Source organism: Lathyrus oleraceus, chromosome 4 (assembly GCF_024323335.1).
Source record: "Lathyrus oleraceus cultivar Zhongwan6 chromosome 4, CAAS_Psat_ZW6_1.0, whole genome shotgun sequence".
NCBI classification, from domain to species: domain Eukaryota; kingdom Viridiplantae; phylum Streptophyta; class Magnoliopsida; order Fabales; family Fabaceae; genus Lathyrus; species Lathyrus oleraceus.
The window spans coordinates 423,027,236-423,042,944 of NC_066582.1; the positions used below are offsets into that span (position 1 = coordinate 423,027,236).

General features: G+C 31.7%; 1 protein-coding gene across 1 annotated transcript; it reads right to left on the minus strand.

Moving 5' to 3' along the window:
• Window positions 1-1,004: 1,004 nt before the first annotated feature.
• Window positions 1,005-2,033, minus strand: LOC127137796 (uncharacterized). The gene has a single exon (XM_051064217.1). The coding sequence runs from the start codon at window positions 2,031-2,033 to the stop codon at window positions 1,005-1,007; it is 1,029 nt and encodes a 342-aa protein (XP_050920174.1).
• Window positions 2,034-15,709: the final 13,676 nt, after the last annotated feature.

A 15,709-nucleotide genomic window follows, 5' to 3' on the forward strand; every position in this document is an offset into this window, starting at 1 on the left:
TCTGAATAACTGGATGAAGGAGCATGAAATGAAATCAAGTCCAATTATCTAACCAATAAGACTACACAAAACAATTAATACACGAGATTATTAATTATGTTATTATTGCTTTATTTTTGTGATATGAGAGAGATAAAAAGGTTATTACATAGAAGAAAACGAGAATACTTGAAGGCAATTAAAAAAAAAATATATAGTGATTAAAAAAGAAGAAGATATATGGTTGCACTTAGGCAGTCGCAGATATTTAAAGGAGTTGAAGGGGGCCACAACACCCATCAAAAATTGAATTTTTAAAACTACATCTCATAAGAACGATTTCATATTTTAAAGTATAAAACGTGTGAAATACATATTGTACCAGTGCAGGTTAATTATATATAATAAAAGTTTTAATTTATTAAAATTAATCCCAACTAGCGTCTAAACGGGCACGGATTGTCCGTTTTTTTTATTGCGCTAACAGATAAAAATATTAACCTCGTCTTTTTTTTATAAATTTGATTTTAATATAAATTAATTATATTATGAAACATATGATATTTATTCATATACATATTAAATTTTGTTTGCAATATGTAATATTCACGCATTAAATTTGGTTTAAATTGAGAAAACTGCATTGTGACGTGACTATATTCAACCGATTTTTTCAAGAAAATCAATAATGTGAGTGGAATAATTTGATGGTTAGGAATACCGTATTATGGAAAATCAAAATAGGTTACACCAAAATTAAATTTTGTGTTTATATATTGTTATAGATTGTTCAAAACAATAAGAAGAAAAAAAAATTCTCACAGTTTATTAAGCAAATAAACATAAACATTAACAGAGATATTAAGTGACATTGTTGCCTAATAGGAATGTCAATCACCGAACTGAACTCATAAATATCTCTCTTTTCACTGCAAAACAAATGAAGTAAATTAATATAGTAAAAAATATAGTGTAATCTAGTGAGTACACGCCAAGTGTGACATTGAAAAAGTATAGTTAAACGATTAAACATAATGGATAAATACCTGAGGTTGTGACAACAAAATTTCTTTAAAAACTATATTTTTGGTAAAATCCCCTTCTTCCCCCTCTACTTTTCCGTCTTTAATTAGCACTCTTGTTGCAGCCCGCGAAACACCTCTTGATAAAGCAACATACAATTGTCCGTGACTGAAAACATATCGTGGAAGATAAATTCCGACATTTGGAATTGTTTGTCCTTGTGATTTATTTATAGTGATTGCAAAACTTAGTTTGACAGGAAACTGTTTTCTAATAAGCACAAAAGGAAGTCCTGCACCATCAGTGGTTTTGAGCTTAATTCTTGGCAAGAAAGCTCTTTTTCCAGCGTTGTGGCTTGTAAGTATTTCAACATCAAGCAAATTCATAAAAAAACCACGACATAACAATCTTGTCCCATTACACAACCCAAATTTAGGGTCTATGTTACGCAATAACATCAGAGGAGCCCCTATTTTTATCTTTAAAATATGTGGTGGTAAAGTACCAGGAGCAATTGTGTGTAAGTATTCCTGTTGATATAGATTATGAGTATCACCCTCAACCTCATCAAAAGATAACAAAATATGTTCATCTCCGAGGAACTTATTAATAATCATGTCATTCAACATATGTACATCACAATTTTTGGGAGTAAGTATGGCTCTCTCCATCATATATGAAGCATCCCATCCATGATTTTCTAATTGGGGAAATGTATGTTGTATAAGTTTTTTTATGGAGCTTTCTCCTTCCCATGGTATTACAATTTCAGCAGGCATCTTGACCATGTCATCCTCTTTAGCAGGTTCATTGCCATCTCCAATCCTCATCAGAAACTGTGCAAACTCGTGGTCATGAATTGATCGCATATTTTGGCGCAAGTGTAGGATCTTTGTGGTGGCCCATAATTGGGACCTAACAATACACGCTGAAATCATTTGTCCTCTACTTCCTTTTTCAATAACAGGAAGCACCTGGCGAAAATCTCCTCCCATGATCATTATTTTTCCACCACATAATTGAACAAACATTTATAATTTATAAATTAATATCGGCAATAAAGGGAATACTTTGTTTTGGTGTAGCCTCTTTTTCTACCATTTTTACCCCTTCTTTATTGTATATTTTACTTAATAACTTCCATTAAAATCACTATTAACTTCCCCATGACTTCCTACTATTAACTTCCACATACTATATTTTTTTTAAAACTATAACAATATATAAAGGAAATACTTTGTTTTGGTGTAGCCTCTTTTTCTACCATTTTTACCCCTACTTTATTGTATATTTTACTTAATAACTTCCATTAAAACCACTATTAACTTCCCCATGACTTCTTACTATTAACTTCCATATACTATATTTTTTTAAAATTATATTTAAATAAAAATATTACTTATATTTTCATTGATGCGCATTAAAAAACGAGAATGAATCAAAAGGGTGAATCCCTCTCTATTAATTTATTTATTTGTTCTCTCATTATTATCACAAAAATATTAATTTATAATTTTAACATATGGTTACAATGAAACATATTGTAAAGTATCATTGCAACAATAATAAGTCATTTCATCACTTAGTGTAGCCTGTTTTCTTTCCTGTTTTACCCTTTTTATTCAAATTATTTTTTAAACAAAATTATAACAATTGAATGTCAGTTACATCATTAATAGTGAGAGACTATTCGGTTTTCTTTTCGTTAAATATTGTGGTTCCATAATAGAGGCATATTATATAACTTCCACATAGTTTTCTTTTCTATATCAGTTTTCTTTTCTTTAAATATTGCAGTTCCATAATAGAGACATATTATATAACTTCCACATAATTTTCTTTTCTTCAGACATAACAATTTCATAACAGTGATGCATACAAACAATATACCGTGATGAATAAATTTTATGACAGGGAAGGAGAGAGAGATATTCAAACAACAACAACAAAAGTGACAAGTAGAGAGATAATTACTGGATGAAGAAATGTTTAAAAAAGATCAGGAAGACACGTTAAACCGTTGTGATGATATTATGCGGCATTAAATTTTCGTGATGGGTGCATGTAGATTGAATTATCACCGTGATGTGTAAGAGGTGTGTAATTCACACCATCGTCTAATTAGTTTCATTTGATTCAATAGATACGTTTTGTTTTAAATAATATTGTCATTCTTCTTAAAATTTAAATTTTTTTATAATTTTTTTTGTAATGAATGAACAAACATTTATAATTTATAAATTATATTGTACTTCACTTCTTCCCCTTTATTCAAATCCAATTACAAGGTTAAAGGGAAGAAGTGAGAGGGAGTTGGGCCCATGGTGCTTGCATCAAGAACATAAAGAGAAAAATTAAAAGATAGAAGAAGAAATGATTTTGCCTCCGACACTGTTAGGTATGGTCTTGGATGCAATTTCCAACCTGTCTTATATATGCTTTTAATTTTGTAATTTTCAACCTGTCTTATATATGCTTTTAATTTTGTAAACTAACGGATGAAAATGAAAATTTACCATGAAAAACAATAATAAAATGAATAAGAATTAAAAAGGAGATAATGACTCTCGAATTATATTTAAGTCTTACTGTTCTATTCGTATTTCATTATTTTACTCTAAAAATAAATATGTCACAGTGATTGATTTTCAAAAAATTCTCTTATTTTCCTTTTTTTAATAAATAATAACAAAATACAATCCCTAAAATTGGTGGTTATGGTAAATAACTTCCATGGGTTTCCACTATAAAGAAAAGTTAACTTGCGTCCTTCAAAATAACCGCCTCATTAAAAAACAAAATCTATATACTCCATCAAACATGTGACTCCATGCAAGAGAAGTATATCAAAATGAATACAAAAATACATATTGTCATTGCATGAACTTCCATTAGAAAATCGTATGGGGAAAAAATTATCTTCTATTTCTTCTCTTTTTCCATCTCTTTTTGATTTATCTTAATTTCTTCTTTTCAATTGATATATTTTTATTCTATTTTTTTTTTTTGCATTCGATTTAATTTTGATTCTGATTAATTATATTATTATATATAATTCTTTATTCCCAATTTTTATTTTTGATGTTTAATTATAAGTGAATTGCTTACACAAGTTTATATTTACCTACTGTTCTTTTTTTCTTTCAGAGTGGATATCTTTATGGCAAATTGAAAGAGACAGGTAATCTGGGATGGTGATTTCATTTAAGATGTGTGCACTCTTTTTTTCCCCAAGTTATATATTTTATACTCTCTTTTCTTTCATTCATATTGTATATTTGTTATATTGTCTATTTATTGTTTGAGCAAAGTCACGCCTTTCTAATTGGTTGATTGATGTTTCTATTGTAAAAATTAATACAATTCTTAGTTTGGAGTTTATAAATTGAGTTGTTTATTTGACTTTATTTATCTCCCACATTAGTTTTTTTATACTTCATAAAAATGTGTGGTTTTTAATATTGTTTTGGTTTTTCTTTTTCAAAACTACTTCTCTAATTGTGCAGTGGACTTTTAAATCGATTTATAATTATAATTATTTTTAAAAAGTTTTTTAATTTATAAAAACTTAATTAGATTATTCTTTTGATAGTAATGATAGAGACTAAAAATAAATACCAAGTTAATAGTGAGTGACTGAAATATATGTGTATGTGTGTCATATTTCATTTATTTTCTCATCTACCATTTTTCTATTGTCCACCATTTTAATTTTTTAGTTTACTTTTGTTTTAAATTAATGATTCTGAGACATAAATAATATATATAGCAACTACAATTGAAGGGAGTTATTAATAATTGATGCTTCAATAAAACTACAAACTATAAATTAAGAACCAGTGCATAATCAGAGAAAAAAAAATCAAAGTTGAGGCAAGAAAGGATGAAGGTGAGATATATCCATGAAAATTGGAGAAGATAAAATAATATGTATATAAGAGAATAGCAGGATTCCGACTGCAGCGAAAAATAGGTCACATATTCAATCTTTTTGCTATATTTAATATAGTATTATTATCTTATTTGCTTATATGTAAATTCAAGGCATTGTGATTTCTAGAAACCTAATGGTTCTGAACAAACTATATTTTCGTGAGAAATATTTTTTTTCTTCTTATTTTATCTAAATCTTCTTATTATTTGAACAATCTAGAACAATATATAAACATAAAATTTAATTTTGGTGTAACCTATTTTAATTTTCCATAATACGGTATTCCTAACCATCAAATTATTCCACTCACATTATTGATTTTCTTGAAAAAAACCGATTTAATATAGCCACGTCACAATGCGGTTTTCTCTATTCAAACCAAATTTAATGCACGAATATTACATATTACAAACAAAATTTAATATGTATATGAATAAATATCATATGTTTCATCATATAGATAGTTTATATTAAAATCAAATGAACAAAATTTAATATGTATATGAATAAATATTTTCACGCGTTAGCGCAATAAAAAAAAGCGGATACTAGCATGCAAAGACATCATGGTGGAGAGAGAGAGAGAGAGAGAGAGAGAGAGAGAGAGAGAGAGAGAGAGAGAGAGAGAGAGAGAGAGAGAGAGAGAGAGAGAGAGAGAGAGAGAGAGAGAGAGAGAGAGAGAGAGAGAGAGAGAGAGAATACTGATATAACATGATATTTATTCATAGGGGATTTTGGTAAACAATACGTGAGTGGTTTTTCCATAAAAGAAAGATGAACATTGATGATTATTACCGTTGCATTCTTACTCTGTTGTTGAAGAGAAGTTTAATTGTTTCCATGTGTATGTACTCTGCATTACATCCTCATACCAAAAACATTAAAGAACACAAATCCAAAAACATTAAAGAAGAATTTAAGTTTATATATTGAGTTATTTATTGATTTGCTTGAAAAAAACGGTTAAATAAAGTCACGTCACACTGCAATTTTCTCAATTCAAACAAAATTTAATGCGCAAATATTATATATTATAAATAAAATTTAATATGCATCTAAATAAATATCATATTTTTTATCATATAAATAATTTATATTAAAATCAAACTTATAAAAAAAGACGTTGTTAATATTTTCACGCGTTAGCGTAATAAAAAAAAACGGACAAACGGGTTGCATTGGTGGAGTAGTTTTTGCAATTTATACACTACGACTTGGTTAAGTATTGGATTTTTCCCTCATCCTATTTTGAAGCTCATAATCGGTATCATAAATGTATAACTGCAAGTAACGTGGCCTTGAACCTTGATTCGGCTAGAAAGAAAAATAAAATCCCGTATTATAAATTACGCTAACAACCTTGATATTTATTCATACGGAGATATTAACAACGTCTTTATCCGAATATTAACAACCTTATTTTTTCCAGCGTTGTGGCGTGTAAATTGCGCTAACGAGTGTATTAACCTTACTTTATCCATTGAAAAGATTGATAGCAAACAATATTATAATTAAAATTGAAAAGGTTAGATTTGAAATAAAAATAAGCTACATAAAAAAAATTGTTTTATATAGATTATGTGTATTTGAATTTGTGATATGTGTATTAAATATAATTTTTAATTAAAATTTAAATCAATTTTCTTTTCAAATAACTAATTAGTTTTAGTTGTATACTATATTCAAATATAAAATGGGTAACTTCTAAATAATTTTGAAGGGTAAAAGAAGAAAAGAAATAGGCTACACAAAAAAAATATTTTTCCTTTATATATTGTTATAGGTAAAAATAAGCTACATCAAAGAAAATGTTTTATATAGATTATGTGTATTTTAATTTGTGATGTGTATTAAATATAGTTTTTAATCAAAATTTAAAGCTGAGTTTTCTTTTCAAATAATTAATTAGTTTTAGTTGTGTACTATATTCAAATATAAAATGGGGGGAGTAGTTAATTTTTATTTGTGTAACTTCTAAATAGTTTTGAAGGGTAAAAGAGGAAAACAGATACGCTACACCAAAAAAATATTTTGCCATTATATATTGTTATAGATTAAAGTGAGTTTTCTTTTCAAATAATTAATTAGTTTTAGTTGTGTACTATATTCAAATATAAAATGGGGGGAGTAGTTAATTTTTATTTGTGTAACTTCCAAATAGTTTTGAAGGGTAAAAGAGGAAAAGAAATAGGCTACACCAAAAAAATATTTTGCCTTTATATATTGTTATAGATAATATTAAAAAATATTTAATATATAAGCTTTTTTGACACATTTTTTAGTAAATCTAAACTAACAATATATATAATAGTTTCATAATTGAATTATGATAAATTATTTAATTGGACAAGTTATCGAATATATTTAATAAATTAGGCTGAATCCATACTTAGATTCAATAGAATCCGTCTCAGTTTTACAGAATTGTTTATTCCATTTTAAATGGTGAAAAACACACTAAGAAATTTTGAAAATATTCTTAGAATTCAGAAATACATTTTTGGACGCACCTCAAACACATCAAATTCATAGGTAAGTGAGTCTCACATTTATTTTCTAAAAAAAAGTTTGAAAATAGAAGTCATTTCCCTAGGATTTGTTTTTGAATTCTTGTGCTATTGTTCAATGCTACTTTTTGTTCAAGTGGTTCAATAGTTGAAGTTTATCTTCGGTGATGTCCATTAAAAACAAATATTGAAAGATTTTGTTCTTGTTGTTGGGTTAATTTTTCAAAGATTAAAACGAAAATATAGAAGCATTTTGGGGGAGAGAGATTATTTAAAAGAGAGAGAGTGGATAACAATGGAAATGTAGAAGCATTGTTGGTTAATTTTTCAAAGATTAAAATGAAAATGTAGAGACATTTTTGGATAGAGGTTTGTTGTCAGAGTTGTTGTTCATGTGTGTGAAAGTAGAATGAATAGAAATTTTACAGAAGTATTCTTTTAGATTAATTCGGAAGAATATTTATGCGTTGTTTTTTTACAAAATAACGGTGAGACTGACTTACACATGAATTTAATATATTTGAGATGCATCTTGTAGCGGTAAATTCATGACCATTAAGTTATGGATAAACTTAACGTCAACTAAACCAGAGTCGACACTGCGCTTTTATTGTTTCAAATGGAAAAGGGAAAAGTACGAACAAAACCCAAAACTAAGAAGTTTTCAAATCAAAACTAATAAAATGCCAGAGATTACAGGTAAGAGGGTTGGTTACACAGAGGGAAGGTGTTAGCACCCAAAGTGTCCTAGGTACTCCTAGGGAGCCCTTTTTTGTGTGCATATGTATTTTTGTATAAAATGATATTTGCAATAAATAGAGTGGAGGGATGAGAAAATAATTCATTGATTATATTTTTGTGTTCGACAAGACCTTCGGACTTGTGCCTACGTACCAACATAAAATGAGGGATCAAAACCTCGTAGTTCGTGGTAACAATTTCATAGTGGATGCATTGCTTTTAACAAAAAAATTAAGTTTAACAAAGGCACAAAGGGCCTAAAAAGGTTTGAATGAGTGTTAGTTCTTTTTGTCTTTTGAAATTTTAAGTCAAGTATAGTTAAGTTCATTTACAAATTTGATTAAGAAAAGAGTTTAAAAATTCAATGGCATAAGGCCAAAGTTTCTATTTTGCAATATGGTCTAAGTTTAGAAATCACAAACAAAGAAGATTTTGAAAGAGGGGAGAGATTTGAAATTAAAGAAGTGGGGAAGAGATGAAGAAACTAATCCTAAGTAAAAATTTAAAAGTTAAGAGTTGAAAAGATCTGACCAGTGGGCTGCAATTCAATAGACAAGAATGTCATATAGAAACCCAAATTTCCCTTGGACTTTAGAATCAAGCAATATCAATATACAAATAGCAAGATGAAGGGCAATGCATCAAATAAAGATAGCCACATCCAAGCTTAGCAACTCCATTATCTTCTTCATGATCTCCCATATATTAGATGAATTCAAAGATAGACACTAGGCACAGGTTCAAAGTAACAACTTCAATAAGACCATGTAACAGATGAACTCAGATGGGGTCATAATACTTGCTTCAGATGAAGTTTCAGATCACAAGCACTTAGTTTCCTGAAAGTTGGCATTGGCCAAGTCCTTTTGCATAGGGAGTGTTGCCTAATTCTAAGTCTAGTGTCTTAGATCAAATCCAACAGTCCACACCAATGTCTTTTAGGGTTTTTGTTGTTATTATGTACATTAAGGTCAAAAGGCCACCAAAACAAACAAGTATATACAATCACAATACAATCACAAAATGAGGCTCAAATGAGCAAAGTGAAAATGACATTAAAGTAAACAAGTTGAATGGTATGAATAATGACAAATGAATAAAGACTTAAAATTAAAGTGCATAAAAGTAAATGACTTGAAATTAAATATTAGTTGTTAGTTGATTATGAGTTAGTATTGTTTTTGCTTTTGTTTTGTTTAAGTCATTCTTTGGAGAACACTCAACCCACATTCCACAAGCATGAATCCTTGAACCAAGACATCTTCCAAAGGAAGGGAAAAAGGCCAAGTTTCCACACAATACAATGAAAAAGGGGAGACTTACAATCTCACTTACTAGAATGCTATGCCTTTGTGTCAATAATTTAGCGCTATGTTAAGCAATCATAATTGGACTTATGTAAAAGTCATAACTATTTGAGGCCGGACAATAGAAATTTTAGTGTTAATGCATGTTAGAGATATGGTATTATGAACCATACTCCTAAAACATACCACACTTAAAAAGAATATGCAAAAGGGGTGGACCTAATCTCATCCACACTTATGTTGATTTTGCAATCTACTAGCCTTAGGATATAGATATATCATAGGTCCATGAAATGAATGAGAAGAGAATGGGATTGAGATGAAGAGAGAGGGGAAATGGAATCAACACAAATTGGTCAAAGAAGGACTTTTATCAAATTAAATCATTCATTCATTTTGGGAGATGAAATGTACATTTCATCAATCTCCTAAATCCAATGATTTTAACTCAACAAAGTCAAATCAACCTTGACCAAGACCCAACAACATAAGTCAAACTCAACAAGTCAATATCAAAAGCTCAACACGATTTATTTTACATTCAAACAATTAAAATCAATTAAATAATGCATTAAATTAAATTATGGTTGGTCAAAATCCTAAAACCTCATCAAAACACCAAATAAATGGCCATGAGATTTATCATAGGTCAAACAAGGTCAAAGGACCTTGGAGAAAAAATTTCATTAATTTTGGAAACTTAAAACTATTTTTAAACAATTAAAAATAATCATAAAAACAATTAAATCATGAAAAATATTAATAATGATCCAAAAAATAATTTTAATTTAGAAAATGAAAGAGGAATTTATTTAATTTTTTTTAGTGAAACTCTCATATTTTTTGGATCAATATTAAAATTAATATGAATTAATGAAAATAAACCAAATAAAATGAAAATCAGAAAATAGGAAAAAACGTGGACCACTTGATCTCCCTCATTAATTGAGGTGGCATATCAAGTGGCTGCTAGCGCGCGTTCCATGGTGGACACAAGTCAAAGCGTTGTATGGATGGTATGCAAAACCAAGACACGAGATTAAAACTTTTGAAATGGATCATGTGGTTCAGATGAGTGCCAGCACACCGCCGGAGCCAAAGCTCCGGTCTCTTTCTCCGGTGAGCTTCACCGGACTGGTTCGCTCACAACCATCACCAAAATTAAAAAGAAGGACATGAATTTAAAGTAAAAATGCTCAGGAGCTCGAATCTGACCTTAATTTCTCCTAACTCCAAGTATATTGAAAGATACAGGGAGTTGAACTTTGAGGTGTGTGATATGAGTTGCTTCGATTTGACCTCAAAGCAAATCAATCTTGTTGCCTACATTGGTAAGACTTCAGACAACCAAAGATCAAGAAGAATTATGGAGAATTGAGTGAGAATCGAAGAGATGAAAATTTCTAGAAAATACCTTCAATGCAGGTCTATCTCCAATCGATCTTGCTCTTGCTTGCTATTGATCTTGCTCAGGACACTTGATGGAGTGGAATTGGATGAACAAAAGGCACAAGACTCTTGGAGTTTTGAATCTCAAAACAGTGGAGATTCAAACTCAATTTCCAATGGAAATTCTCAAGATTATCCTTTGAATGAGAGGGTTTGAAGGTTGGGAATCAAAGTTGGCGTGCAGGGTCCTTAATTCTGATGGCAAGGGGTTCTATTTATAGCCAAATGGATTGATATTTGCACACTTGAAATGAAGATCCAAAAAATAGCAATGTACATTGCATGGGTGCGTGGGCGTGTGATAGACCCATGTAATCACTCCTTCTGGTCCATAATTGAGTACAAACAATGCTGAAGTCATGTTGGAAAGCTATGCATTTGTGTATGGAAGGTTCAAGTTCACTTATGCCAAATGATGATCCAATGTTCAAGCCATACGCAGGTCACTCATATCTTGTCCAAATGGGATGAAATTGGAATTTTTGGAAAGGTTATATCAAGAGGAACAACTTTCATGTTGGACACTTTTTCATTTGAAGCTTGGATCATGATGAATTTTGAGGTGGAAGTTGGGAAAATCAAACATGTCAAAAAAAATTCTAAGTGCCAAGCCATATGTTCACTTATTCCACCTTGGCTAACTTTTTATGTGAGCTTCAAATGAGAAACGTTCCTTTATAAAATTTGTATCTCTCTCAAAGTCCTTCAAAATGGTCACAAATGTGACCTCATTTGGATTTAATATAAATGAGTTATGCATTTTTGAAGTTAAGGAAAATCACTTGTTCAATGGCATTGGTCCAAAATGACTTATAATGTATCCTCATATCACATGCATATAAAAGTTGAATTTTATCTTCCTCCATACATAAAATTTGAATTAGATATCTTGAATTTGATTTTACAACTTGGAAATCTTTCATATCATAAAAATTGAGCAAATTATGACCTTGGGAAGTTGACCTCCAAATTAGGGTTTAGACAAAATGACCTATAATCTTTCACCATAAAAAATGACTTTACAAGAAAAACTAGCTCTAGACCTAAAAATGAAAGTTGTTTGGAATGTCAATTAGAGTAACTTTTCTCTTGGAATCATTTTCATACGATAAACATTGTAGGAGATAGGGTCTAGGGAATCCCAATTTTGATCAGATGAATTCCTCTGGTCAACCACCATGAACCAGCTTGATAGCTTGCCATTCTCTTGACTTTTGGGACTCATGGAGGATCATATATGCATAAGATGATGAAATTTGAAGTATCCCTTGAAACATTTGATCAATTAGTGAAGAAGCTTGCTGGAGAAGTTACACAAGACACCTAGATGAATTAGGGTTTCCAAGGCAAACCAATTCCAAACTCTTGATGATTTCTTGATCAAAATAACATGTGAAGATCATGGGGATTCATATATGATGCTTAGAGCCATAGTAAACCAATTTTTGATTGATCTCTTTTCCTTGAGGGTCTTAAACCTAGATTTGAGCTTGATAGATCAAAGGTGAGCACATGCCCTACCAACAAAAGAGTTAGTTTATACAATGACATATTTTTGGTATTTTGGTTAGTAAAGAATGATAAAATACAAAGTATGATACAATCACATGATGCTTGGTGATCTCTCCCAATGCAAACCCAATGAATGAGGGGTAAGGAGGGTGATAGGATGTGATCCCAATGCCAATGTGTCATATGTAACACCCTTCTAAAATACCCCAAATATTTAATTAAAATAACAATATATCAATCAGAGTAAATATGCAATTAAGGGTGTCACACAATCATTACACACCATTCACCATAATAACTGTCATGCTCTTTTATTAATTCAAAACATAAAGCATTTGTACAATACGCAGCGGATAGAAATCAAATCAATCATGCAAAACATGTAACACATTACATGTAAACTGGGTCACAACCAACAATAAAACATTTAAAACATCCCATCCCGATGTTACATCTATCAGAGCATGACCCACTAAGGAGACTACACTAGACTCCAAGCACTAGCTTCTACTCAATCACTGCTCGTTACCTGAAAACATAGTTGTAAGGGTGAGTTCCTCAATCAATATAATAAGCATTATAAAATATCATGAAATGCTAAGTAATTTAACACATATCATCACCCTAATCAGATCACACATATTCAGCAACGACAATATCAACTCATAATCATCATCATCATCATACTCAAACTCAACACAACCATAAAACATACGTATAATATTGGAATACATCCATTCATATTATACGCCATACATACATGCATACATTATGCAATGAGACTCCATGCATGCGGTACCGACTATTCGTGAACATATAGTTCAACCTCACCGATCAAATCCAGATACGGCTACCAAGCTCACTAGTCCCACTCATTTGAGACCTAGTGACTCACTCACTAATTCCTCACCATGGGAATTAGCTACCACCCCAAGGGCTATGATATGCACGCTAATCACCTAGCATGCAAACATCAACAATCATCCACAATGGTTCACTCACTAATTCCTCACCATGGGAATTAGCTACCACCATAAAGGCCACAATATGCAAGCTAAATCACTTAGTCATGCAAACATCAACAATCATCCACAATGGACGTATGCTCACACTCTAAGCCATAAACAGTCCATTCATAATTTCATACATGATAGATACATTCACCACATTATGCATATCATCATACATCATCACATATTCACCACATAATCATATCATGTCATACCACATAATCAATCACAGCATTAGCACACTCTACTAATACCTATACTACTCAAACCAACGGGAAATGATCCCTACCCTATCATACATCAGCTAAATTACATTACTCAGCTGAACAACCAAAAACTGCACAACAACAGCACAGAAAAATCACAATCCTGCCCATACGCGTACTGCCTAGTCCCATACGCGTATGGCCCAATTCTCAGCCAATCCCATACGCGTATGCTACGCGTACCACTTCCCCATATGCGTACCAACAGAGACCAAACCACGTTCAAAATATCATCTTCCTCATCCATACGCGTATTGCCTAGTGCCATACGCGTACCAGACCATCTCATACGCGTATTGCCTAGTGCCATACGCATATGACCAGAAACCAGATTTCCAGATCTGCAATGGGTTTTCTCTGCTACGAGATTCCCCCAATTCCAACCTTCCACAGTCCAATTTTACACAATAATCGTTCATATCATCTAACACGAATCATACCCTATTCGATTTCACAAATGCTAACATTTTACATCTAATTCCTACGAATTCCCTTCAATTATAATCCAATTTTCGTTCATCCAATATTTCACAATTTCATCATGCATCATTCCAATTAGAGTCAAATCAATGGTTTATCACTATCCATTACATGTTATCCCATAATACCCATTAATCGACGATAAACCCCCCTTACCTGAATTAACCCGGAAATCTTTAAGCTCCAAGCTTTTCTCTTCTCCAACCTTCTTCCTCTTGCTCTGTCTCTTTGCCCCTTTCCTCTTTTCAGCCGCTTCTCTGCTTTTCACGTAAAACCCTTTCTTTACCAAAAATGGACTCTTTTTCTTATTTCCAACTTATATATATTTTCCAATAATTATTATTCCAATAATAATAATAATAATAATCCAATAATTCCAATTATTTAATTAAATTAATAAATATAATATTAACTTAAATTAAATAATTATCTTATTTTTATCGGGGTGTTACAACTCTCCCCCACTAAAAGAGTTTTCGTCCTCGAAAACATACCTCAAGCGAATAACTCTGGATAAGACTCCTTCATCTGACTCTCAAGTTCCCAAGTCACATTGCCACCTGCTGGTCCTCCCCAAGCTACCTTCACCAAAGCAATCTCTTTACCCCGCAACTGCTTCAACTCTCGATCCTCTATCCTCATAGGTGATGTTTCAACAGTCAGGTTATCTCTCGCCTGGACATCATCTACTTGGACCACATGCGACGGATCATGAATGTACCTCCTCAACTGGGACACATGAAAAACCTCATGTAGATTCGCAAGTGACGGCGGTAAAGCGATACGATAGGCTACCTCTCCTATCCTCTCCAAAATCTGATAAGGACCAATAAATCGAGGTGTCAACTTCTTCGACTTCAAAGCTCGACCAACCCCAGTTATCGGAGTAACACGAAGAAACACATGGTCTCCCTCTTGAAACTCAAGTGACTTCCTCCTCTTGTCGTGATAACTCTTCTGACGACTCTGAGCAATCCTCATCTTCTCTTGAATCATCTTAATCTTTTCCGTAGTTTGTTGAACAATCTCCGGTCCAATCACAACACTCTCACCGGACTCATACCAACATAAAGGTGTCCGACATCTCCTACCATACAAAGCTTCAAACGGTGCCATACCAATGCTCGAATGAAAACTATTGTTGTAGGTAAACTCAATCAAAGGTAAATAACTATCCCAAGCATCTCCCTTTTCCAAAACACAAGCCCTCAAAAGATCCTCTAGTGACTGAATCGTCCTCTCAGTCTGACCATCAGTCTGCGGATGATATGCAGAACTCAATCTCAGCTTAGTTCCCATAGCCCTCTGCAAACCTTCCCAGAACTTCAATGTAAATCTAGGATCTCTATCCGAAACAATACTCGACGGAATACCATGCAAACTTACAATCTTCTCAATATACAACTCAGCTAATCTCTCTAACGGATAATCCATTCTGATCGGAATGAAATGAGCCGATTTTGTCAATCTGTCAACAATCACCCAAATAGCTTCAAAATTC

Coding starts and splice junctions, on each gene's coding strand:
- LOC127137796 (XM_051064217.1), bottom strand. CDS start 2,033: ATGTTTGTTCAATTATGTGGTGGAAAAATAATGATCATGGGAGGAGAT.